This window comes from Perognathus longimembris, chromosome 23 (genome assembly GCF_023159225.1).
Source record: "Perognathus longimembris pacificus isolate PPM17 chromosome 23, ASM2315922v1, whole genome shotgun sequence".
In the NCBI taxonomy this organism is placed as follows: Eukaryota; Metazoa; Chordata; class Mammalia; order Rodentia; family Heteromyidae; genus Perognathus; species Perognathus longimembris.
In genome coordinates this window covers 19,191,568-19,217,470 of record NC_063183.1, presented here as the reverse complement: position 1 = coordinate 19,217,470, position 25,903 = coordinate 19,191,568, and the positions used below count along the sequence as shown (strand labels likewise).

Genomic DNA, 25,903 nt, shown 5'->3' with positions numbered 1-25,903 from the left:
AATTTTTGATTGTTTTTCTTTTTTGTTCTTGGTGGTGGTCATGGAGCTTGAATTCAAAGCCTGGGTGCTGTCCCTAAGCTCTTTTTTTATTTTTTATTTTTACCAGTCCTGGGGCTTGAACTCAGGGCCTGAGCACTGTCCTTAGCTCAAGGTTAGCACTCTACCACTTGAGCCACAGTACCACTTCCGGCTTTTTTTCCCTGTTTATGTGGTGTGGCTTTTTTTTTCTGTGTATGTGGTGCCGAGGAATCGAACCTAGGACTTCATGCATGCTAGGCAAGCACTCTACTGCTAAGCCACATTCCCATCCCACTAAGCTCTTTTTGCTCAAGGCTAGCACTCTACCACTTTGAGTCACAGCTCCACTTCCAGTTTTTGAGTAGTTAATTGGAGATGGGCTAGGCACTGGTGGCTCATGCCTATTCTAGCTCATGCCTGTAATCCTAGCTATTCAGGAGGCCGAGATCTAATGATCATGGTTCAAAGCCAACGTAGCCAGCAGTCTGAGATTCTTAACTCCAGTTAACCACCAGAAAGTGGACTGGGAATATGGCCTAGTGGTAAAGTGCTCACCTCGTATACATGAAGCCCTGGGTTCAATTCCTCAGCACCACATATATAGATAAAGCCGGAAGTGCCACTGTGGCTCAAGTGGCAGAGTGCTAACCTTGAGCAAAAAGAAGCCAGGGACAGTGCTCAGACCCTGAGTTCAAGCCTCAGGACTGGCAACAAAAACAAAACCAAACAAAGTGGCAGAGCAGGGACAGTGTTTAGGGATACCGGAAAAAAAAAGTCTCATGAGGACTTTTCTTCCTGGGCTATCTTTGAACTGTGATCTACAGTTCTCAGCCTTCTGAGTAGCTAGAATTAGGCATGAGCTAGAACAGGCATGAGCCACCAGCCAAGCTGTTTTTCTTTTCTATAGTATGCAAGATGCAGTTTTCACACTCATTTATTCAATGAGCATTTTTTTGTTATTATTAAGCCAGATACTGGTAGTGCATAGCTCACAGCTGTAATCCTAATTACACTTACGAGGCTGAGAACAGGAGGATACAGGTTCAAGGCCAGCCAAAGCAGAAAAGTTCTAGAGACTCTGTCTCAATGGAAAAAGGTAGCACATGTCTGTTATTCTAAATACAATTGGAAGGATGAAGTAGGCAGATGGTGGCCCAAGCTCTCAATCTGTACAGGAACTGAGACCCTATCTCAAGAAAAATTATCAATGAGGAAAAACTGGGAGAGATCAATGGAAGGGGTGATGCAAAAAGAAATGTACTTATTACCTGACTTAATGTAAATATGTACATCACCTTTATAATAACAATAATAAAAAAAGAATTATCACATGGGCTGGGAATATGGCTTAGAGGTAGAGGTTTGATTCCTCAGTACCACATAAACAGAAAAAGCCAGACATGACACTGTGGTGCAAGTGGTAGAGTGCTAACTTTGAGCAAAAGAAGTTCAGGGACAGAGCCCAGGTCCTGAGTTCAAGCCCCAGGACCAGAAAAAAAAATTAGTAGCTCAATTAATTTATTGTCATCTCTGAACCAGAGTTTCCTTATTTGTAAACAAAGATAATGAAAACTTGTAATTTTTGTTCCTTATTTAGTGCTTAAAAGTATATTTAGAGGTGATAGTGAGTCCCAGTCAGTTTTTTCATTGACAAGGTTTTTTCCTTTCTGTTTTTTTGTTTGGCAAAACAGGGGATGGAACCCAAAGCCTTATACATTCCAGGGAAGATTTCTACCACTGAAGTACTTCCTCAGCTCTATAAGGCGTTTTTGTGTTCTATTATTAACAAATTTGGTATCCTTAGTGATTTGATTTTCTATAATGGAAGAGATACACTGTGTGAAGTGTTACTCATACTTTAATGATCAGGCATGGCCTGCCTGTTTGTTTTCCATTGATATGAAGGGTCCAGACCATCAGGCCAGAATCAAATAATATGTTCTTTGCTTCACAGTAATACAACTCATTTCTACTGATACTATTTTTTATTGAATTTCAGGGTCGGAGAATTCTGGAAAGGTGGATGTCTCTACCAAAGACCTTCTTCCTCATCAAGAATCTCGACTTAAGTCTGGTCTGGAGAAGGCTATCAAGCATAAAGACAAGTTGTTAGAGTTTGACAGAACTAGGTATGATAGAGTTAGAAGAAGTGCTAATAAGAAATAGCTTACTTTATAGATTCTGGCTTTTAAAACATTATTTTGGGTATTTTGATTGATTGCTTGATTTCTAGACCTGGGTGCTGTCCCTGAACTCTTCCTACTCCAGGCTAGTACTCTACCACTTGAACCATGGTGCCACTTCTGGCTTCTTCTGTGATTAATTGGAGATAAGAGACTCAGGGACTTTCCTGTCCTGGCCAGCTTGAACCACAATCCTTAGATCTCAGCCTTCTCTATAGCTAGGATTTCAAGCATTAGCCACTGGCACCCAGCAGATACTTTTCTTCTTTTTGGGGGGGGGGGGGGCGGAGGGAGGGAGTGTGGGGCTTGAACTCAGCACTGTCCCTGGGCTGTTTTGCTCAAGGCTAATGCTCTACCACTTTGAGTCACAGCTCCACATCCAGTTTTTGTGTGTGTATGCTTTTTTGTTTGTTTGTTTGTTTTCATTTCTTTATTGTTAAAGTGATGTACAGAGGGGTTACAGTTTCATATATAAGGCAGTACATACCATATCCAGTTTTGTTGTTGTTGTTGCTTTGGGCCAGTCCTGGGCCTTGGACTCAGGGCCTGAGCACTGTCCCTGGCTTCTTTTTGCACAAGGCTAGCACTCTGCCACTTGAGCCACAGCGCCCCTTCTGGCCATTTTCTATATATGTGGGGCTGGGAATTGAACCCAGGGCTTCATGTATAAGAGGCAAGCACTCTTGCCAGTAGGCCATATCCCCAGCCCATATCCAGTTTTGAGTGGTTAATTGGAGATAAGAGTCTTAAGACTTTTCTGCCTGCTCTGACCTCAAACCATGATCCTCAGATTTCAGCCTCAGTCCTGCATACCTAGGATTATTGGCATGAGCCACCAGTGCCTGGCAGACTTTTTTTTTTTTTTGCCAGTCCTGGGGCTTGGACTCAGGGCCTGAGCACTGTCCCTGGCTTCTTTTTGCTCAAAGCTAGCACTCTGCCACTTGAGCCACAGCGCCACTTCTGGCCATTTTCTGTATATGTGGTGCTGGGGAATCGAACCCAGGGCCTCATGTATATGAGGCAGGCACTCTTGCCACTAGGCCATATCCCCAGCCCCCTGGCATACTTTTTGTTTGTGCTGGTCCTCAAAGCTGGCACTCTGACACTTGTGCTATTTTCTGCTTCTGCCTTTTTGGTAGTTAATTGGAGATGAGTCTCAAAAACCTTCCCACACCAGTCGCTCATGTCTGTAATCCTAACTACTCAGCTACTAGCTGAGATCTGAGGATTGAGGTTCAAAGCTAGCCCTGAGCTATACTCTTCAGTGATGCCCAAATCTTTTTTTTTCTTTCACTTTTGGAAAGTACCTCAAGTATTTACTCAGGTCAGCACGATCCTCCTATATATGCTTTCAGTGTAGGACAGATTACAGATGTCAGCCACTACCCTAGGCCTGCATTTCTGGATAAATAGAGATTAGAAGAAAATGTCTCCCTACTGATGGTACTGTTTTACTGGTGTATTCAAGAGTACCTGTTTTATTATCTAGACTTAGAGTTCATTTTATTTATTTATTTATTTATTTTTTGGCCAGTCCTGGGCTTGGACTCAGGGCCTGAGCACTGTCCCTGGCTTCTTCCCGCTCAAGGCTAGCACTCTGCCACTTGAGCCACAGCGCCACTTCTGGCCATTTTCTATATATGTGGTGCTGGGGAATTGAACACAGGGCTTCATGTATACGAGACAAGCACTCTTGCCACTAGGCCATATCCCCAGCCCCTCTAGAGTTCATTTTACTGGTATTGTACCAGTAAGAATCCTGAGTTCTGACTGTTTTATTTTATTTTATTTCTTTAGTTTTTCACTGGTCCTGGGGCATGAACTCTGGGCCTGGGCATGTCCCTGAGCCTCTTTGTACTCGAGTCTAGCACTCTGCCACAGCCACCACAACACCACTTCTGGCATTTTAAAGTAGTTAATTTGAGGTAAGAGTCTCACAGAGACTCTTCTGCTCAGGCTGGCTTTGAACCACGATCCTTAGATCTCAGCCTCCTGATTAGCTAGGATTACAGTTGTATTTTAAAATAAATTCTTTTTGTAATTCCAGCTGAGTCCTGAGAAACAAATCAAAATTCAATGTAATTTCAGAAGTTTCACTGGCAAGAAAAATAATTTCAGGGTTGGGGATATGGCCTAGTGGCAAGAGTGCTTGCCTCGTATACATGAGGCCCTGAGTTCAATTCCCCAGCACCACATATACAGAAAATGGCCAGAAGTGGCACTGTGGCTCAAGTGGCAGAGTGCTAGCTTTGAGCAAAAAGAAGCCAGGGACAGTGCTCAGGTCCTGAGTCCAAGCCCCAGGACTGGCCAAAAAAAATATATATATAATAATAATAATTTCAATGTATTCCTTTTGCTTCTGTATATCACTAATTTATAATTACGGGGATAGTTCATCTTAACTGAATTTGTGCCTTAGGAGTAATCAGTTACTTTTTGTGACCTGCAGGTTTGTTATCTGTAAATAAAAGAATTAAATCAAGCCAGGCACTAGTGGCATGAGCCTGTAATCCTAGCTACTCAGGAGGCTACGATCTGAGGGTCATAGTTCAAAGCCAGCCCAGGTAGGAAAGTCCATAAGACTGTTTATCTCCAACTAACGACCAGAAAACTGGATGTGGAACTGTGGCTCAAAGTGGTAGGGTGCTAACCTTAAGCACAAAAGCTCAGGGACAGTGCCCAGGATATGAGTTTGAGCCCTATGAGTGATAAAAAAAGAAAGAAAGGGAAGGAAGGAAGGAAGGAAGGAAGGAAGGAAGGAAGGAAGGAAGGAAATAAGGAAGGAAGGAAGGAAGGAAGGAAAGTAAATTGAGCTGGGTACCAGTAGCTCCTGTCTACTCAGGAGGCTGAGATCTAAGGATTTTATATCAAAGCCAGCCTTGGCACAGAAATCGTTGAAACTCTTATGTCCAGTTAACCAGCAAAAAGCTGGAAGTGGAGGTGTGGCTCAAGTGGTAGAGAACCAACCTTGAGTGATAAAGCTACGATAGAGCCCCTGTGTCCTTCAGTTCAAGCCCCAGTACCAGGAGTAAAAAAATAAAATAAAGTAAGTAGTTACTGGGCATTGGTGCCTATAATCCTAGATACACAGAAGGCTGAGATCTGAGAATTGCAGTACAAAGACAGCTCAGATAGATAAATCCTTAATACTCTACATCCAAATAACCAGAAGAAAGTTGGAAGTGGAGCTAGGGCTCAAGTACTAGAGAACCAGCTACATACAAAAAAGCATGTGGCCCCCAGTTTCAGCCCTGGTACTGGCAAAAAATAAAAAACACAAAGTAAATTGTTAAGCCATAGGACTGGTTTTCATAAGCAAAAGAGTAAGTGAAGGCTGGACTACTCACAAAGGTAGAAGGACAGTGGATTATGGTATATTGCTTTTCCCTTTCTGAGGTTGACATTAGTTGTAGGAGCCTGCAGTGGAGATAAGATAGATGCAGAAACTGGGAATCAGACAGCTTAGCCTGACTTTGGAAAATTCTTGCTTCAATAGTTGAAACAGTAAGCTCCAGAATTTAAGTTACTTTGAAACAGTTCTCTAGTAACTACTCTGTGTCAATCTTGGCTTATTTGTTATATGCTCTTGTTTTTATTTCTTAGCATTCGAAGAACTCAAGTCATTGATGATGAATCAGATTACTTTGCCAGTGATTCTAACCAATGGTTGTCCAAAATCGAGCGAGAAACCCTGCAGAAGCGAGAGGAGGAGCTGAGAGAACTTCGCCATGCCTCTCGACTCTCTAAAAAAATCACCATTGACTTTGCAGGCCGGAAGATCTTAGAAGATGAAAATCCTCTAGCAGAGTATCATAGCAGGTAAGTGGGCAGTGCTAGTAAAGCTCTGAAAAAAAAAGATGTAGGTTGAGGAGTGCCAGTGGTTCAACTGCCTGTAAACTTAGCTACTCAGGAAGCTGAGATCTAAAGGTCATGGTTCAAAGCTAACCCAGGCAGAAAAGTCTGAGACTCTTATTTCCAATAAAATACTTAGAAAAGTCCAGAAGTGGTACTGTGCCTTGAGAAAAAAAAAGCTCAGCACCCAGGCCTTGAGTTCAAAGCCGTAGGACCTGCATTTACCTACTCACATGTACATACAAATACACACACACACACAAAACAATAAAAAGATATTTTTATTTGGGGAGGTTCATCAAATTTGGCTGAATTAAAAAAATGTTTGGCCCCTCCACAGATGAATGGATCAAAAAAATATGGTACCTATACACAATGGAATACTACACAGCGATTAGGAATGGTGAAATATTGTTATTCGCAGGGAAATGGTCAGAACTTGAACAAATAATGTTGAGTGAGACAAGCCTAGAACACAGAAAACAAAGGGGCATGATCTCCCTGATATATGACTGTTAAGATGGGGTGATGGAGAGACAGTAGAGACCAGGTCTGTGAAACCAAAAACTGCTTGTCAAATGGTATTTCCCACAGGATTGGATCAGCGACCCAACATTATGTAACTAAAACCAAACAACTACTCAACATATAAAGGTCAAAAATTGGGGCTGGGGATATGGCCTAGTGGCAAGAGTGCCTGCCTCATATACATGAGGCCCTGGGTTCGATTCCCCAGCACCACATATACAGAAAATGGCCAGAAGTGGCGCTGTGGCTCAAGTGGCAGAGTGCTAGCCTTGAGCAAAAAGAAGCCAGGGACAGTGCTCACTCAGGCCCAGAGTCCAAGCCGCAGGACTGGCCAAAAAAAAAAAAGTAAAAAAACAACAACAAAAATTGACCTCTCAGTGGAATACAATATCTCAAAAGCTATGTATGTTCATATAAGACTACTGTCGACATATTGTCTAATGTCGACATTACATTTAAAGCCCTAGGCGAATTTTCTTTGGCGTAGGCCACGTGGCTACTGTATAAGTTCTTGGTACATTGTGTATTGTATATATGTCTACCTGACCCAGGGAAGGGAAAGAAAAACAGGGTTAAGATACCACAAGAAATGTACACACTGCCCTACTATGTAACTGTACCCTTTTTGCACAACACCTTGTCAAAAAAAATTTGTTTAATTAATAAATAAATTACAAAAAAAAAGTTTGAAAGCCAGGTATCAGTAGCTCATGCATGTAATGCTAGCTACTTGGGGGGCTGAGATCTGAGGATCATGGCTCAAAGCTAGCCTGGGCAGGAAAGTCCATGAGATTCTTATCTCCAGTTAACCACCAGAAAACCCAAAGTGGTGCTGTGGCTCAAGTGGTAGAGCTCTGGCCTTGAGCTGAAGAGCTCAGGGACAGCACCCAGGCCCAGTGTTCAAGTACCATGACCAAAAAAAAAAGAGTTTGAAATGTATTGCTGCACTTAATTAAAAGCAGCTTTTTTTTTTCCTCTGAACTTTGAGGCCAGTATATGGAAGAAAAAAAGCACCTTTCCTCCCTTAGAAATGCTGTATTAATGATTTTTTTGTTGCTGCTGTTGGGTTTTCTCTTGAACTCTGGGCCTGGACTCTGTCCCTTAGCTCTTCAGCTCAAGGCTAGTGCTCTATCACTTGAGCCACAGCTTCACTTCCAGCTTTTTGGTAGTTAATTGGAGATGAAGGTCTCATGGACTATCCTGCCTCAGATTTTAGCCTCCTGAGTAGCTAGGATTAGAAACATGAGTCATCAGTGCCCAGGCTCTAGATCTTTTTTTTTTTTTTTTTTTTTTTGGCCAGTCCTGGGCCTTGGACTCAGGGCCTGAGCACTGTCCCTGGCTTCTTCCCGCTCAAGGCTAGCACTCTGCCACTTGAGCCACAGCGCCGCTTCTGGCCGTTTTCTGTATATGTGGTGCTGGGGAATCGAACCTAGGGCCTCGTGTATCCGAGGCAGGCACTCTTGCCACTAGGCTATATCCCCAGCCCCTCTAGATCTTTTTAAAAATGCCTTTTCAGGCTAGGAATGTGGCTTAGCAGTAGAGTGCTTACCTTGCATTCATGAAGCCCTAGGGTTGATTCCTCAGTACCACATAAAACAGAAAAATCCAGAAATGGTGCTATGGCTCAAGTGGTAGAGTGCTAGCCTTGAGCAAAAAGAAGCCAGGAACAGTGCCAGGCTCTGTGTCCAAGCCCCAGGACCAGCCAAAGGAAAAAAAAAAAAAGGTCTTTTCTTCCCCCAGGTTTGTTTTTTTTTTAATTGTCAAATTGATGTACAGAGGGCTGGGGATATAGCCTAGTGGCAAGAGTGCCTGCCTCGGATACACGAGGCCCTAGGTTCGATTCCCCAGCACCACATATACAGAAAACGGCCAGAAGCGGCGCTGTGGCTCAAGTGGCAGAGCGCTAGCCTTGAGCGGGAAGAAGCCAGGGACAGTGCTCAGGCCCTGAGTCCAAGGCCCAGGACTGGCCAAAAAAAAAAAACCAAACAAACAAATTGATGTACAGAGAGGTTACAGTTTCATACGTTAGGCCTTGGGTACATTTCTTGTACTGTTTGTTACCTCCTCCCTCATTCCCCCCTTCCCCACCCCTTCCCCCAGGTTTTGTATTGAATTGTATGGTTGATTTTTTGTTTCTTTAATGCTTTGCTCAGTTTCTCTTTAATATTTGTGTATGTAAACTGATCTTATTCCTACTAAAAAGTTTCCTGTTGGTGGTAAGGACTCAGAACATAGAACATTACAATTCTTGCATCTCTTTGGTTTGTTATCACAGGTTAGATGAGACAATACAAGCCATTTCCAATGGAACCTTGAACCAATCGCTGATCAAACTGGATACATCTTCTGACGAGCCTTTGGGAGTTCTAGTAAACCCCAACCTGTACCAGTCTCCTCCACAGGTTGTTATACCTTTCTGTTCACTGATAATGCTAGAATTTGGGCTCCAAATATTTCTCCTTTCAAGGGTACTTATTTGTTAGACTTTAGATGCCAGTCTGTTCTCTCAACACACACATCAACCTTAATCCTCTGGTCCTAAATTACTGTAGGACTTTAGACAAGAGGTCTGAGGGTGTAGGACTGAGGGTGTGGCTCACGTGGTAGAGCATTTGCCATGATGTATGGGAGCACTGAGTTCAATTGTTAATGCCCTGCTACTCGCCCTAGTAGGGCTTGAGGGGGCAACTAGTGGTGGATTGCTTACTTAGCATATGGGAGATCCTGTTCTGGATCCCCAGCACCACCTTTTATAGGATATGGGGAGTTCATAGACTGCTTTATTAATTTGCTCACTCATTGTTATTCTTTTTATTATCAAATACAATTACAGCTTTTTTGCTATGATAGTTGTATTGTATCATCACTGGAATTGGAAGCATTATGTGCAGACATTTTATTCTAGTAGTTATCTCTAAGATGGGACTTTGTCATCATAACTGACTCCTACTGAATTTATACTATCTCTACTCTTTTTTGGCTTTGTTTCAGTGAAAGATAGGCTAATATATTCTAAAGGAATATTCCTAGTATGATTTTCTCATTATTATTATTGACCTCACTTTACTACCTTCCCCAGGTTATTCCCTTGCATGGAAGAATTATATCTTCTCTTTTGTTTTATTTTCCCTGTATAGTGGGTAGACCAAACAAGTACATCCTCACAGAAGAAGGCTTTCCATTCAGCAGGAATGGGATTAGAGTTCAATTTACGTCAGCATCAGTTGCGAATCCAGGATCAAGAATTCCAGGAAGGCTTTGATGGTGGCTGGTGTCTCTCTATGCATCAGCCCTGGGCTTCTTTCCTTGTTAGAGGGATTAAAAGGTAAGAATGCAAATGAATCATGGCAGTGAAATTCCTTAAAGTAACATGAACTTTATTCTAAATCAAGTTTATGTTACTCTTAAGATTGGAACTTATTTTCTCTAATCTAGTGATGATTTATAATATTCTTCAGTGTACAGGTCTTTCAATAGGGCCTGATATGGTGATACATACCTATATCCTGGTACTTGGGAGGCTGATAGAGTAGGATCAAGAGTTTGATGTTAGTTTGTGCTACATTAGCATGACCTTGTCTCAAATAAAAAATAATTTAGCCAAGCAAAAGCCAGTGAGTACTACTAGATAGAGACTGCATAATTTCAGGCAAGGACAGACAGAAAGACATCCAGAAGAGTCCATCTCAACCAGTGTCTTAGTGAAGTGATACTCAACTATTATCCCAGGCTACAGGGAAAGTACAAAGGTTGGGTGTGATGGTGTGCACCCATCATTCCAGTGATATGGGGAATAGGAGGACCACAGTCCAGGGCCGTCCAGGCAAAGAGCTGAATGGACCAAAAGAGGTTGGAGCAATAGCTCAGTAGTAGAATACCTGCCTAAGCAATCACAAGACCTTGATTTCAAGCCCTACTACCAACAACAAAAAGAAATTTTTAAAATAAGTGTGTACATGTGGTGTGTATGTATGTATATGTACATAAACAATACTAAATGGTAGTATAGTTATTTTTCCTCCCTCCCTCCTCTCTCTCTCTCTTTCTCTCTCTCATCAGTTGTGGGGCTTGAACTCAGGGCCTAGGCACTGTCCCTGAGCTTTTTTGCTCAAGGCTAGTGCTCTACCACTCTGAGCCACACAGCTCCATTTCTGATTTCCTGGTGGTTCATTGGAGATAGGACTTTCTTATTCGGGCTGGCTTCAAATCACAATCCTTAGATCTCAGCCTCCTAAGTAGCTAGGATTACAGGCATGAGCCACCAGGACTTGTTAGTAATTTTTCTTTTTGTGACAGGATCTGGCTATGATGCTCAGGCTAGTCTTGAGCTTCTGGATTCAAGTGGTCACCTAGCCTTTCAACTAGCTAGGACTACAGCTCTATTTCTTTTTATTGCTTTTGATTCATTGGTAGGTTGTTTAAAAAAAAATTTTTTTTTCGCAGTACTAGTTTTAAACAGAAGGCCTCATGCTTGCTAGGCAAGCTCTCTACCACTGAGTTATACTTCGATCCCAAGGCCTTGTGTTCCTGCTTGGCTTTTTCTGCTCATGACTAATGTTCTACCACTTGAACTATGCCTCTAGTTTTGGCTTTTATTTTTTATTTATTTTATTTTATTTTGCCAGTCCTGGGCCTTGGACTCAGGGCCTGAGCACTGTCCCTGGCTTCTTTTTGCTCAAGGCTAGCTCTCTACCACTTGAGCCACAGTGCCACTTCTGGCCGTTTTCTATATATGTGGTGCTGAGGAATTGAACTCAGGGCTTCATGTACACGAGGCAAGCACTTTTGCCACTAGGCCATATTCCCAGCCCTAGTTTTGGCTTTTATAGTTCTGGCTTTTTGTTGGTTATCTGGAGAAAAGAGCCCCTCAGATTTGTCTGCTTGGACCAGCTTTATACTGCAGTTGTCAGATCTCCTACTCAATCCTCAGCTCGCCTGAGTAGGTAGGATTGTGAGCATAAATCACCACCAGTGCCTAGCACTTTTAATTTTTAAATTAATTAAAAACTTTAACTTAGGGGGCTGGGAATATGGCCTACTGGCAAGAGAGCTTGCCTTGTTTTTTTTTTTTGGCCAGTCCTGGGACTTGGACTCAGGGCCTGAGCACTGTCCCTGGCTTCCTTTTTGCTCAAGGTTAGCACTCTGCCACTTGAGCCACAGCGCCACTTCTGGCCGTTTTCTGTATATGAGGTGCTGGGGAATCGAACCCAGGGCCTCATGTATATGAGGCAGGCACTGTTGCCATTAGGCCATATCCCCAGCCCCGAGAGCTTGCCTTGTATACATGAAGCCCTGGGTTCAAATCCCCAGCACCACATATATAGAAAACAGTCAGAAGTGGCGCGATGGCTCAAGTGGCAGAGAGCTAGCCTTGAGCAAAAGGAAGCCAGGGACAGTGCTCAGGCCCTCAGTTCAAGGCCCAGGACTGGCAAAAAAACAACTCCAAAAAAACTTTAACTTGGGCTGAGAATGTGGCTTAGCGATAGAGTGCTTGCCTGGCATGCATGAAACCCTGGGTTCGATTCCTCAGCACCACATAAAACAGAAAGCCAGAAGTGGCACAATGGCTCAAGTGGTAGAGTGCTAGCCTTGAGCAAAAGAAGCTCAGGGACAGTACCCAGGCCCTGAGTTCAAGCCCCAGGACTGGCCAAAATAAAATTAACAGAAATCATTGTAGGTTTTCTTTTCTTTTGTGTGTGTGTGGTTTTTTTGTTATTTGGTGCTACTACTGGGACTTGGGAGTTAGGTCCTGGGCTCTGTCCCTGAGCTTTGTCTCTTAAGACTGGTATTCTATCTCTTAAGTCACAGCTCCATTTCCATCACTTTTCTGGTTAATTTGAGATAAGAATCTTAGAGACTTTTCTGTCCTACCTGGCTTTGAACCTTGATCCTCAGATCTCCGCTTCCTGAGTAGCGAGGATTACAGACATGAGCCACAACTGCATGGCTTTATGGTCTTTTTTTTTTTTTTTTAACTGACTCGCTTAAAGAATGAAATGAAGCTGGGTATGATGGTATGGGTCTGCAATCCTGGCTACTCTGAGGCTAAGTAGTGAATTGGAGGCTATTAAAGGTCTAAGATGTAACTCTGTAGTAAGGATCTTATTTACACAAGGTCCTGGATTTAATATTCAATACTAGATCATAGATAGGTAGGTAGGCAGGTAGGTAGATAGATAGATTAGATAGATGCTGTAGCAGATAGACAAATGCATCCAGAAAGATCTAAACCCATAAAAACGATAGGAATCTAAATTTTTCATCTTTGGAAGTAAATCTTCTGGATCAAATGCCTGTGGCTCATTCTATGATTGAAGCTACACAGGAGGCAGAGATATGATGATCACAGTTCCATGCCAACCCGGGTGAATAAGTCTGGGAGGTACTTTTCTTCTTGTCCTAGGACTTGAACTCAGGGCATGGGCATTGTCACTGACCTCTTTTGCTCAAGGTTATTGCTCTGACACTTGAAGCCCAAGAGCCACTTCTTTTTTTGTTGTTGTCATTCGTGAGGCTTGAACTCAGGGCCTGAGCACTGTCCCTGGCTTCTTTTGCTCAAGGATAGCACTCTACCATTTGAAGGACAGTACTACTTCTGGCTTTTTATTTGTATGTGGTATTGAGGACTCGAACCCAGGGCTTCATGCATGCTAGGCAAGCACTCTACCATTAAGCCATATTCCCAGCCGTAAAAAACTTTTTTTTTTTGGCCAGTCCTGGGCCATGAACTCAGGGTCTGAGCACTGTCCCTGGCTTCTTTTTGCTCAAGGCTAGCACTCTGCCACTTGAGCCACAGCGCCACTTCTGGCCGTTTTCTATATATGTGGTGCTGAGAAATCGAACCCAGGGCTTCATGCATATGAGACGAGCACTTTACCACTAGGCTATATTCCCAGCCCCCTAAAAAACTTTTAATAAATAGAATTTAGCCTGGACACAAGTGACTCAGGAAACTGAGATCTGAAGGATCATGGTTCAAAGCCACCCAGGCAGAAAAGTCCTCTAAGACTCTTATCTCCAATTAACCACTCAAAAACCAAAGTGTCACTCTGGCTCAAAGTGGTAGAGTGTTAGTTTTGAGCAAAGGAGCTCAGAGACAATGCCTAGACCCTGAGTTCAAGCCCTACAACCAACCAAAAAAAAAAAAAAAAAAAGAAGAACTTTATTGTATTTATTTATTTTCTGGTCCTGGGACTTGAACTATGGGCCTAGGTGCTGTCTCTGAGCTTCTTTTGCTCAAGGCGAGTGCTCTACCATGCGCACCACAGTGCCACTTCCAGCTTTTTTGAGTACTTTGTTGGAGATAAAAGTCTCCCAGAATTTCCTACCTGGGCTGGCTTTGAACCTCAGTACTCATATCCCAACTTCCTGAGTAGCTAGGATTATAGGTGTGAGCCACTGACGCCTGGCTTATTTATTTTTTTAGTGCCTGTACTGGAGTTTGAAATCAGGGCCTGGGTGCTGTTCCTTGGCTTTTATAGCTCCATTTCCAGCTATTTGGTGGCTAAATGGAGGTAAGTCTGATGGACTTCACTGCCTGAGCTGGCTTTGAACTGGGATCCTCAGATCTCAGCCTCCTGAGTAGCTAAGATTACAGGCATGAACCACAGACTCCTAGCCTAGAATTTTAATTTTTAAGGCAGTAGCTCTCTAAGCCTGATCAGCGCAGTATCACAGTCTGACAAATGAAGACCCTGAGGCAGGCCAACGTAAAGTAGATTGCTCAGAATCACCAAGGTAGTTAGTGACAAAGACAGAACTCAAATCATTCAGGTTTACCAGGTCCTCTTTGCATTCTGTTGCACAAACTTCACAGTCATTTCCCTACTTTCTGGAAATAACAGTTATGAGCACTTAGGATCAGCCATTTCTATGGTGGTAGTTGAACTATTTGCTTTCATTTCTCTCCTTGACTGAGGTACACTATAGTTTTCTTCTCCTGCTGAAGTTAGGCTTTCTTGCTTTGGCTTTGAAATGTATGTGTGAATCTGATTTTGCTCCAGGACAACCGTACTTTCAGATGTCTGTTCTCTCATTCAGTTCTCTCCAATTTATGTGTCTCCCTTTTCCAAAGGAGAAAAGCAAATAGCTTACCTCTGCTAAGGGAATCAGAATGTTTACACATGTCTCATCTTAATTTTGGATCTCTTGTTACTAAGATTTTCTCACTGAAAAGAACTACAACCATTCTACAACCACCTTATCCCACAGAAATACAGTGGGCAATGGTCCTACCCAGTAACTCTTTTTTTCTTCTTCTTATTGTGTCAGTATTATGTTTGAACTCAAGGCCTTGTGTTCTCATTTGGCCTTTTTGCTCACTGCTGGTGCTCTACTACTTGAGTCACACTTTCACTTCTAGCTTTTTGCTGGTTACTTTATGTTAAGAATCTTTTGGCTGGACCCAGTGACTCAAGCCTGTAATCCTAGCTACTCAGGAGGCTGAGAGCTGAGGATCAAGGTTCAAAGACAGCCCAGGCAGGAAACTCCATGAGCTTTTTGGGGGGTCGGGAGTTTTCTGTCATGGGTCTTGAACTCTGGGCCTGGGCACTGTCCCTGAGCTCTTTAGCTCAAGGCTAGTGCTCTGCTACCTGAGCCACAATGCTGCTTCTGTTTTTATGGTGGTTAATTGGAGATAAGAGTCTCACGGATTTTTCTGCCTGGGCTGGCTTTGAACTCAGCCTCCTGAGTAGCTAGGATTACAGATGTGAGCCACCAGTGCCCAGCAGCCATGAAACTCTTATTTCCAATAAACTACTCAAAAAAGCCAGAAGTGGCACTGTGGCCCAAGTGGTAGAGCCCTAGCCTTGAACAAAACAGCTCAGGGACAGCACCTAGGCTCTGAGTTCCTAGCCCACTGGCCAGAAACAAAGAAAAGAAAAAGTGATTATCCCAATACCCCCATGTAATTGTTATAGGAAGTAAAATGAAGCATCTTCTGTAGGTCATGAAAAATTGCAAAGTACTGGAAGAGAAAAAAGGAAGGAATAACATTGTTCAAAAAGAAATGTACTGGGGCTGGGAATATGGCCTAGTGGCAAGAGTGCTTGCCTCGTATACATGAAGCCCTGGGTTCAATTCCCCAGCACCACATATATATAGAAATTGGTCAGGAGTGGCTCTGTGGTTTAAGTGGCAGAGTGCTAGCCAGGGACAGGCCTCAGACCCTGAGTCCAAGGCCTAGGACTGGCAAAAAGAAAAAAAAGAAAAAAAGAAATGTACTCTTACCTAACTTATTAACCTGTAACATCTCTGTATATCACCTTTATAATAATAATAATAATATTTTAAAATGGCAAAGTAATTAAATTCTCTTGAATGTATTATTATTTGCCAGTCCTGGGGCTTGAGCTCAGGGCTTGAGCACTGTCCCTGGCTTCTTTTTGCTCAAGGCTAGCACTCTACCACTTGAGCCACAGTGCCGTTTCCCTTTTTTTCTGTGGTACTGAGGAATTGAACCCAGGCTTCATGCATGCTAGGCAAGCACTCTACTGCTAAGGCACATTCCAGCCCCCTCTTGATTCCATTCTGTTATTCTACATAAAAATTCTTCCAGACTAGTTACAAGTTATTTTATTGTCCACATTGAATATAACCCTATATAAATGAATTAGAATATGTATACAGGTGTAGTGGCAAAGTTTATTTTTATTTACTTGGATTCTATTAAATAGTAATTATAAATACCATTCTTAGGGAATGAGGTGTGCACAAGGATTTTCTGTCAGATTGGATGATAGATCAACAAATCTTCTGGGAAAAAGTTCACTTTCCACTTGAAGAAGATTTTTCTTACCTGCATGTCAATTTATATACCTTAAAAACAGAGTTTAGATTGTAGAAGTCCCAATATAAGTGAGGGTTCCAGGTCTGAAATCAGGTGCCAAGAAGTAAATAACTGTCTTTGTTCTGCTGACAGGAGAAATTAAAGAACAGGGTTCATCCTCAAGGGAAAGGTATTGTGGGACAAAAGTGTTTTTCACAAAAGAATTCCTCTTAGTGAGCTATCTTCTATTGTTTGCAATAGTGTTTGTTGTATATTATGTTTCCTCTTCCAGGAAACTAGAATTTAGACCCTTTCTACTAAATTTGTATTTGTTTAAGGGTGGAGGGAAGATCCTGGTACACTCCCCACCGAGGACGACTTTGGATAGCAGCCACAGGCAAAAAACCCTCCCCTCAAGAAGTCTCAGAACTTCAGGCTACCTATCGCCTTCTTCGTGGGAAAGGTAACAGCCATGTATTCTCCTTTCAGTCTTATTCTGGGGAGAGAAGTCATTGATTGACATTCATCTTTCACTCTTTCTTCCTGTGACCTTATCTTGGCTAAAGAGGATTTTTAAACCTTGTACAGGTTTATTAGTTTGCTAGGGGAAAATCATAGGCAGCTGTTCAAACCATTTGTTACCTCAAGAGTACAATAAATCTCTCAGTTTCCAATACCAGAAATCAACTAACTAGTTTTTTGCTAGTGGTTCACACCTGTAATCCTGAATACTGAGGAGGCTGAGATCTGAGGATCATTCAGAGCCAGCCCAGGCAGGAAAATCCATGAGAATCTTAACCTCCAATTAACCACCAGAAAACCGCAAGTAGAGCTGAAGCTAAAGTGGTAGAGCACTAGCCTTGAGCACAAAGAGGCTCAGGTACAGTGCCCAGGACACACACACACACACACACACACACACACACACACACACACACATTAAAAATACAGACATCAGGGCTGGGAATATGGCCTGGTGGTAAAGTGCTCGCCTCGCGTACATGAAGCCCTGGGTTCGATTCCTCAGCACCACATATATAGAAAAAGCCAGAAGTGGCACTGTGAAGTGGCATTGTGGCTCAAGTAGTAGAGAGTGCTAGCCTTGAGCAAAAAAAAAAAAACAGGGACAGTGCTCAGGCCCTGAGTTCAAGCCCCAGGACAGGCCAAAAAAATAATAATAATAATAATAATACAAACATCAACTAATTTTAATTGTGTCTGAGAAAGACCTCCATCTTTTTTTTTTTACAAAGGTTAAATAATTCCTATAACTGTGATCTTTAGATGGAAAAAAAAATCACAGTAAGAATCTTTGTAGGGCTTGTACTCAGGGCCTGGACACTGTCCTTGAGCCCTTTTGCTCAAGCAAGCACTCTGCTACTTTGAGCCAAAATGCCACTTCTAGTTTTCTGGTGATTAATTGGCCATGAGTCTCATGGACTTTCTTGCCTGGGTTGGATTTGAACCATGATCCTCAGATCTCAGCCTCCTGAATAGCTAGGATTGCAGCTGTGAGCCACCAGTGCCCAGCCAAGAATCTTTTTTGGAAAGAGTTGACCCCATATTGACCCCTATTATCAGACATGGATAAATCAAGCTTGATTCACTTAAGCAGAGAATTTTATGAGGCAAGCTTTTTTGTTTGTTTGTTTTGGTTTTTTTGCCAGTCCTGGGCTTTGGACTCAGGGCCTGAGCACTGTTCCTGGCTTCTTTATGCTCAAGGCCACTCTGCTACTTGAGCCACAGCACCACTTCTGGCTGTTTTCTATATATGTGGTGCTGGGGAATCGAACCCATGGCTTCATGTATATGAGGCAAGCATTCTTGCCACTAGGCCATATTCCCAGCCCAGCAGAGAATTTTAGTAGTCACCCCCTTATTAGGTCCTAAAAAAAACCTCTTCTGACCTTAGGGCATCCTGTTTCCTTCCTTTTATCCAAATCATACATCTGTTTTGAAGGCAGAATGGGAGCATAATTGTGTATGTGCATGTGTACGTGCGTACGCACGCGTGCCCATACATGCGCACACACGCCAGTACTAGAACTTGAGCTCAGGCTCAAGCTGGGTACTGTCTCTTAGCTTTCTCTACTACTTGAACCTCAGCTCCATTTTTGGCTTTTTGGGTGTGGTTAATTGGAGATAAAAGTCTCTTGGGCTTTCCTGCACAGGCTGGCTTTTGAACAGTGATCCTCAGATCTCAGCCGCATGAATAGCTAGGTTTATAGGGGTAAGCCACCAATGCCAGACATGAAAGCATAATTATAGAACTACCTTTAAAAAAGAAACCAAGTGGGGCTGGGAATATGGCCTAGTGGAAAGAATGCTTGCCTCGTATACATGAAGCCCTAGGTTCAGTTCCTCAGCACCACATATGTAGAAAAGTCCAGAGGTGGCGCTGTGGCTCAAGTTGACAGAGTGCTAGCCTTGAGCAAAAAGAAGCCAGGGACAGTGCTCAAGCCCTACCACTGGCCAAAAAAAAAAAAAAAAAAAAAAAGAGAAACCAAGCTAAAGTAACCACTAGGTATCAAAAATGCATGCTTCCTTAAAACATATATTTCTGTTGTGACTGATATGACTGGTTTATTTTAAATTTGTGTTCTGACATTCTTATATTCTTTTTTTTTTTGGCCAGTCCTGGGCCTTGCACTCAGGGCCTGAGCACTGTCCCTGGCTTCCTTTTGCTCAAGGCTTGCACTCTGCCACTTGAGCCACAGCGCCACTTCTGGCCGTTTTCTCTATATGTGGTGCTGGGGAATTGAACCCAGGGCTTCATGTATACGAGGCAAGCTCTCTTGCCACTAGGCCATGTCCCAGCCCCTTATATTCTTGATATTGTTTTTTTCTCCACATTTTAATGGTTTTTCTCTTGTTCTTGTAGCTACCTTTTGTTGTTTCTAAAACCCATCACCACCAAACCTCAGTCCGATTCAGCTGAGTATAGTAGGATTTGTTTAGCATGAACTTTGTAGCACCCTTGAAATTTGATGGTATAAAGAGCTTTCCTAAAGGAAAAAAATTCCCCACCTTAACATGTGGATAGAAAACAAAACAAGCCTCTCACTAGGTTTTTTTTGTTTGTTTGTATTTTTCTTTTGCCAAAATACATTGAGTTGTGCCAAATAAAAACATCATTGCTTTCCTTATGTCTGCAAAGAGATAATGGAAAAAGTTATTCAGAATTGAAAACAGATTCTTGAGTTTCAGGGTCACAAAGAAGGAAATTAATCCAATCCTTTTCTTATTCTTGTTTCAGATGTGGAATTTCCAAACGACTATCCATCAGGTTGTCTTCTGGGATGTGTGGACCTGACTGAATGCTTGTCCCAGAAGCAATTTAAGGAGCAGGTAAGTAAAGCCTACTTGTCGGGGCAGATGCCTCTTACTACTTTTTCTGAAGCATTCAGCCCAGCATATTGAACTCATGATTGGTGAATGTGTTTGAGCTCTTGATTTTTTAATTTATTTTTTTGTTGATCGTGGGACTTGAACCTGGGAATTGTCCCTGAGCTTTTTCATTCAAGGCTAGTACTCTACCACTTTGAGCCATAGCACCACTTCCAGTTTTCTGATGGCTAGAGATAGGAGTCTCATGAGCTTTCCTGTCAGGACTGGCTTTGAACCTTGATCCTCAAATGTCAGCCTCCTGAGTAGCTAGGATTACAGGTCTGAGCCATTGGCACCCGGCTGATTTTTTTTTTTTTAACTGTGACACACTGAGACTGTGCATGTATAAGTGTATATATGTATGTGTTTTTAATTTTTGGTCACTTAAGGATTGAACTGACATGACCAAAGCACATTTCTGAACAGTAGGGGGAGTCAGAGGACTTTAGTGTCATTGAAAACTTCCTGAGAAGTGGAGGGTTTTTCGGGGTTTTTTTTTGTTTTGTTTTTGTTTGTTGTTTTGCCAGTCCTGGGGCTTGAACTCAGGGCCTGGGCACTGTCCGTGAGCTTTTTCACTCAAGGCTAGCACTCTACCACTTAAGCTACAGCTCTACTTCTAGCTTTTTTGTTTTGTTTTGGTTTTTTTTGCCAGTCCTGGGGCTTGAACTCCGGGCTTGAGCACCGTCCCTGGCTTCTTTTTGCACTCTATCACTTTAGCTACAGCTCCACTTCCAGCTTTTTCTGTATATGTGGTGCTGAGGAATCAAACCCAGGGCTTCATGCATGCGAGGCAAGCACTCTACCAGTAGGCCACATCCCCAGCCCTACTTCTGGCTTTTTTAGTGCTTAATTGGAGATAAGAGTCTTGTGAACTTTCTTGCTGGGACTGGCTTCAAACCATGATCCTTATATCTTAGCCTTCCTAACAGCTAGGATTAACAGGTGTGAACCACCGGCATACAGCCTAGAGTTTTTATAGTTAGGCTCAGCTTGGTAAAAATCCAAGCAAGAATAGTCCATCCCTGGGGGCTGGGAATATGGCCTAGTGGCAAAGTGCTCACCTCATATACATGAAGCCCTGGGTTCTATTCCTCAGCACCACATATGTATAAAAAGCCAGAAGTCCAAGCTCCTGAGTCCAAGCTCCAGGACTGGCAAAAAAAAAAAAAAAAAAAAAGAATAGTCCATCCTTGAAGCAGAGCAAGTCTTATCTAACAATGTTTTCCTATTCTTTGTACAGTCACTTTAGGCAATGGGTTTTCTAACCACTGTGTGCTTAGCATATATTTCAACTTAAACTTTTTTGGTAAATTCTTTGTTTTTCTGATTTGTTTACATTTTTTTCTTGTTCTAGCAATCAAAACTAGTGCCTGACACTTGCTAGACAAGCGCTTTACTACTAAGCAAGCCACTCCCATTGTCTTTTTCCCTCCTCCCCCTTTTATTATAGTCCAGAACTAATAATTACAGAAGTACCTCATTAGTGTAGGCTTTAAAGTTTTAGAGACTCAGTCATTAACAGCTTAGTCTGACTTAATGCATTTTGTTCATTTCATGTTGTATTTGCATTATAAAAGAGAATCCAGCTGCATCGGGTTTGGACAGTGGTTTTGGCAAGGGGCCCTGCTCTGTTTTCTCATTTATCAGTCAAACAAAGTGCTACCTGATACAAGGTCAAATGATTTGATTTCAATCTCTGGACAGTGAACCAATCTTCTTTCTACCCCAGATTGTATAGAGGATAGGAAACTGCAATTTTAATGTGTGTGAGTACTGCGAGGCTTATAAGAATTATAAATCTAACAAAACATAGCTTTTTGCTTTATCAGGGATAACCCTCTTGGAGGTCAGCATGATGCTCTTCCTTGAACGTACATTATGTTTTATGTCTTGAATTGCTGAAAGCAGCTTGTAAAAGTGTAAGAATCCTCCCTTATGTTCCCAGCTGGAGGTCCTGGCAACTCTCCTTATAAATTTCTCTTATGTATGACATTAGAATCTACCAAAATACTTCATGGAACACAGGAATTCCATACCATTTCCCCATGGTCATCAGCTTTTCTTTGGCATTTTGCCATCATCTGAGGGTAGCATGGACAGTAGCCATATTTTGGTATTACTTCTTGGTTATGGATGTTATGACTTTTAAAGGTCATAGCTTTGGGGGCTAGTTATGTAGATCAGTGATAGAGTGCTTGCTAGCATACACAAGGCCATGGGTTCAATTCAAAGCACATCAAAAACAACAACTACAATAAAAAGATTGTAGCTTTGGTATTTGGTTGCCTCTTTGAAAACATCTAGATCATCCTTGCTAATAATCCATCTGTCTCTGAACTAGAGTTTTGTGATGTGAGAAACGGAATCACCTTGTATGTTATGATTATACAACCTCTATAACTCTCTAGGGCAAGTGCTCTACCAGCTCATTGTTTCTGAAGAAGTAAGAATTGAGGAACAAAATCCATTTAGTAGCATTTTCCAAAATGTTTCATGGCATAATTGTCCTCTCAAACATACATACATAAATGTGACAAATACCTTTAGATTAAACCAATTTGTTTACCCTAAAACTTCTCAGAGCCTTTAATCTCTTCATATGTATTATTGCTCTGTGATAGGTGCAGTTTTCTCAAATCTTTTTATTTTTGGTTGTACTAGGGACCAAGTCCAGGGCTTGTGTGTATTAAGCAGTTGCTATACACCTGAGCTACTTCTCTAGCTAGTCCAAATGTGTGTGTGTATGCATGTGCATGCATGCATGTGTGTGTGTGCATGTGCATGCATGCGTGTATGTGTGTGTGCATGCATGCGTGTGTATGTACATGTGCGTGCACTGGTACTGAAGCTTAAATTCAGGGCCTTATCTTTCTTACTCAAGGTTGGCACTCTACCACAACTTTCCTTCTGTGTTGTGGTGGTTAAGTGGAGATAAGGATTTCACAGACTTTCTTGCCCAGTTTGGCTTTGAACTTCTGTCCTCAGATCTCAGCCTCCTTAGTGGCAGACTTACAGGCGTGAATCACTGGCACCCTGTACAACACTTTATTCTTATCACCCAGCTAAGTTATGTTTTCTTTATGAACCAGTGTGTATCTGATCATTTTTATTTCAACCAAAATTAACTTCCTATGTGACTTGGATCACATTTACTTTGTTCTGTACTTTATTCCTTCCCTGAAGAAACTCAGCAATTTACTTCTGACCTCACATTCTTAGCTTGTCTCTGACAAATTAAAATACACTAAGTCCTCATTATTTTTGGCATACAGTGACCATTTACTACTCTTTAAAAAATAAAGACAAAAGAGTTTTTCGTTCATGTGAGTTTTAGAACCAAGTGCATTATAGTATAAATGGCTTTACAAAAAAGATGTGTTTAGGGGCTGGGGATATAGCCTAGTGGCAAGAGTGCCTGCCTCGGATACACGAGGCCCTAGGTTCGATTCCCCAGCACCACATATGCAGAAAACGGCCAGAAGCGGCGCTGTGGCTCAAGTGGCAGAGTGCTAGCCTTGAGCGGGAAGAAGCCAGGGACAGTGCTCAGGCCCTGAGTCCAAGGCCCAGGACTGGCCAAAAAAAAAAAAAAAAGATGTGTTTACAATTCACAATAGCCAAAATATGGAAACAACCCAGATGCCCCTCCACAGATGAATGGATCCAAAAAATATGGTACCTATACACAATGGAATATTATATAGCGATTAGAAATGATGAAATATTGGTATTCACAGGGAAATGGTCAGAACTCGAATAAATAATGTTGAGCGAGGCAAGCCTAGAACACAGAAAACAAAGGGGCATCATATCATGTCCCTGATATATGACTGTTAAGGTGGGGGTAGGGGGAGACAGTAGAGACCAGGTCTATGAAACCAAAAACATCTTGTCAAATGGTATTTCCCACAGGTTTGGGTCAGCGACCCTACATTATGTAACTAAAATCAAAAAATGACTCAACATATAAAGGTCAAAAATTAACCTCTCAGTGGACCACAATAGCTCAAAAGCTATGTATGTACGGTCATCTAAGACTATTGTCGGGGCTGGGGATATGGCCTAGTGGCAAGAGAGCTTGCCTCCCATACGTGAAGCCCTAGGTCGATTCCCCACTACCACATATACAGAAAACGGCCAGAAGGGGCGCTGTGGCTCAAGTGGCAGAGTGCTAGCCTTGAGCAGGAAGAAGCCAGGGACAGTGCTCAGGCCCTGAGTCCAAGGCCCAGGACTGGCAAAAAAAAAAGACTATTGTCGACATATTGTCTATTGTAGACATTATATTTAAAGCCCTAGGCAAATTTTATTTGGCGTAGGCCACATGGCTACTGTATATGTTTTTGGTATACTGTGTATTGTATATATGTCTACCTGACCTAGGGAAGGGAAAGAAAAACAGGGTGTAAGATATCACAAGAAACGTACATACTGCCCTACTATGTAACTGTACCCCTTTTGCACAACACCTTGTCAAAAAATTTTTGTTTAATTAATAAATAAATTATTAAAAATATGTGTTTAGCATGCTTTCTCCTAAGCTAAAAATATCTCTTTTATCTTTCAATACTAGTTTGGCCAGTATGCTTAATTTGTGCCAATAAAATAAATTGCCACCAGATCATCAGCCTTCCTGAGTAATGTAAGGGAACCTACCTAGACAGGGTAGATAGGCATGGTACAAATAGATAAGACTACTGGAGAAAGGTAGATCAGAGCCCTTTCCTTAAAGCTTCTCCTATAGCCTCTGGAAGGAGCTCATGCTGTTTGCCAGCATTTTATCTGCCAGCAGCAGATGTAAGCTCTCAAAATCAGCAGGGAGGATGTTGACTGCAACAATGCATCAAGGCTGTGGTTTGTAACCTCAATAGTAAGGCAGTTAAAACTTTTTTTTTTTTCTAAAAGACATTTGATTGCCAAATCTATAACCATTAGCAGCTGTGGTTGTGAAGTGTTCTCTAGACCTAACAAGTTTTCAAACAAAAGTTGAATTGGTGGCTTTTGTTTCTGTGTGTCTGTGTTAGGTTTGTACTATTTATATTCCTGCCTTCCAAGGAAAATCTGATTTGTCTGAAACCTCCAAGGGTATTGATTATTCTCTTTCTCCTGAACGGAATCCATTCCTCTTCTGCCAAATTTCTGACCCTTTAGTTCATTTGATCACATGGCTTTTGTAATAGTAAACACCTATCTTCAAGGAATTATGCAGAATTACGATTCTATTGGGTTCCTATTGACAGCAATTGACACCAACAATAGAATTGTAGTCTTCTAGTACAGAAGAGAGTATTAGTTGTTCCATCTTCTGTAAGAGCATCTAAACCACAGAGATCTTCAGGAAGATTACAAGTAGAACTTCATGTGCGGAAATCATCAGCTTCTTTCACTAATGGATTTTTGTCTGTGAGCCTAAGAAGTGAGAAACTAGAAAATGAAGGAATAGCCAACCAGGCATTAGCATTGAAAATGTAAAGTCCCTCAATTTCTTTCTGTCTGTGTCTGTGTCTGTGTCTGTGTCTGTACCTCTCTGTCTCTCTTCAAATATTGGGACTTGAGCTCAGGGCCTAGAACTTTCTAGGCCAGCACTCTATCCTCATGCCATGCCACATCCCCAATCAATTACTTTTTTTTTTTTTTTTTGCCTATGCTGGTCCTTGGGCTTGAACTGGGCGTTGTCCCTGAGCTTTTTTGCTCAAGGCTTAATGATGTGCTACCACTTGAGCCACATCTCTACTTCTGGCTTTTTGGTGGATAATTGAAGATAAGATTATTAAAGACTTTGCTGCTTGGGCTAGCTTTGAACCTTGGTCTTCAGATCTCAGCCCCCCATATAGCTAGGATTACAGGCATGAGCCACTGGTACCCAGCAGCTAGTCTCTTAAAATATGTGAGCATTTGAGGCTAGAGCTCAGTGATAGAGTACTTGCCTAGCATGTGTGATGCCCTGTGTTTGATTCTTAGCACTGGAATAAAAAAAAAGTCCTCTGTTGTACTGAGAAAATCTACCAACTAGACTTCAGAAGACTCCTAAGGGATCATGAGGGCTGCTATATCTAAGTCTATATCTAAGTCCAACAAAGAGAAAAAATGTATGGCACCACCTAGCCTAACCCCAAGCAATTCTTTAAAATCACAGCTCACTTGAGTATGGTAGAGAATGTGTCTTCAGAATTTT

General features: G+C 42.1%; 1 protein-coding gene across 1 annotated transcript in view; it reads left to right on the top strand.

The window, feature by feature from the left end:
• Window positions 1–25,903, top strand: part of Trip4 (thyroid hormone receptor interactor 4) — a 60,841-nt gene that overhangs the window by 15,827 nt on the left and 19,111 nt on the right. Inside the window, exons 6-11 of the mRNA XM_048332837.1 lie at window positions 2,018–2,147; window positions 5,805–6,020; window positions 8,857–8,983; window positions 9,719–9,906; window positions 16,686–16,810; window positions 19,604–19,695. Of these exons, the coding sequence (XP_048188794.1) occupies window positions 2,018–2,147; window positions 5,805–6,020; window positions 8,857–8,983; window positions 9,719–9,906; window positions 16,686–16,810; window positions 19,604–19,695 (878 nt within the window). The remainder of the gene's footprint in view (window positions 1–2,017; window positions 2,148–5,804; window positions 6,021–8,856; window positions 8,984–9,718; window positions 9,907–16,685; window positions 16,811–19,603; window positions 19,696–25,903) is intronic.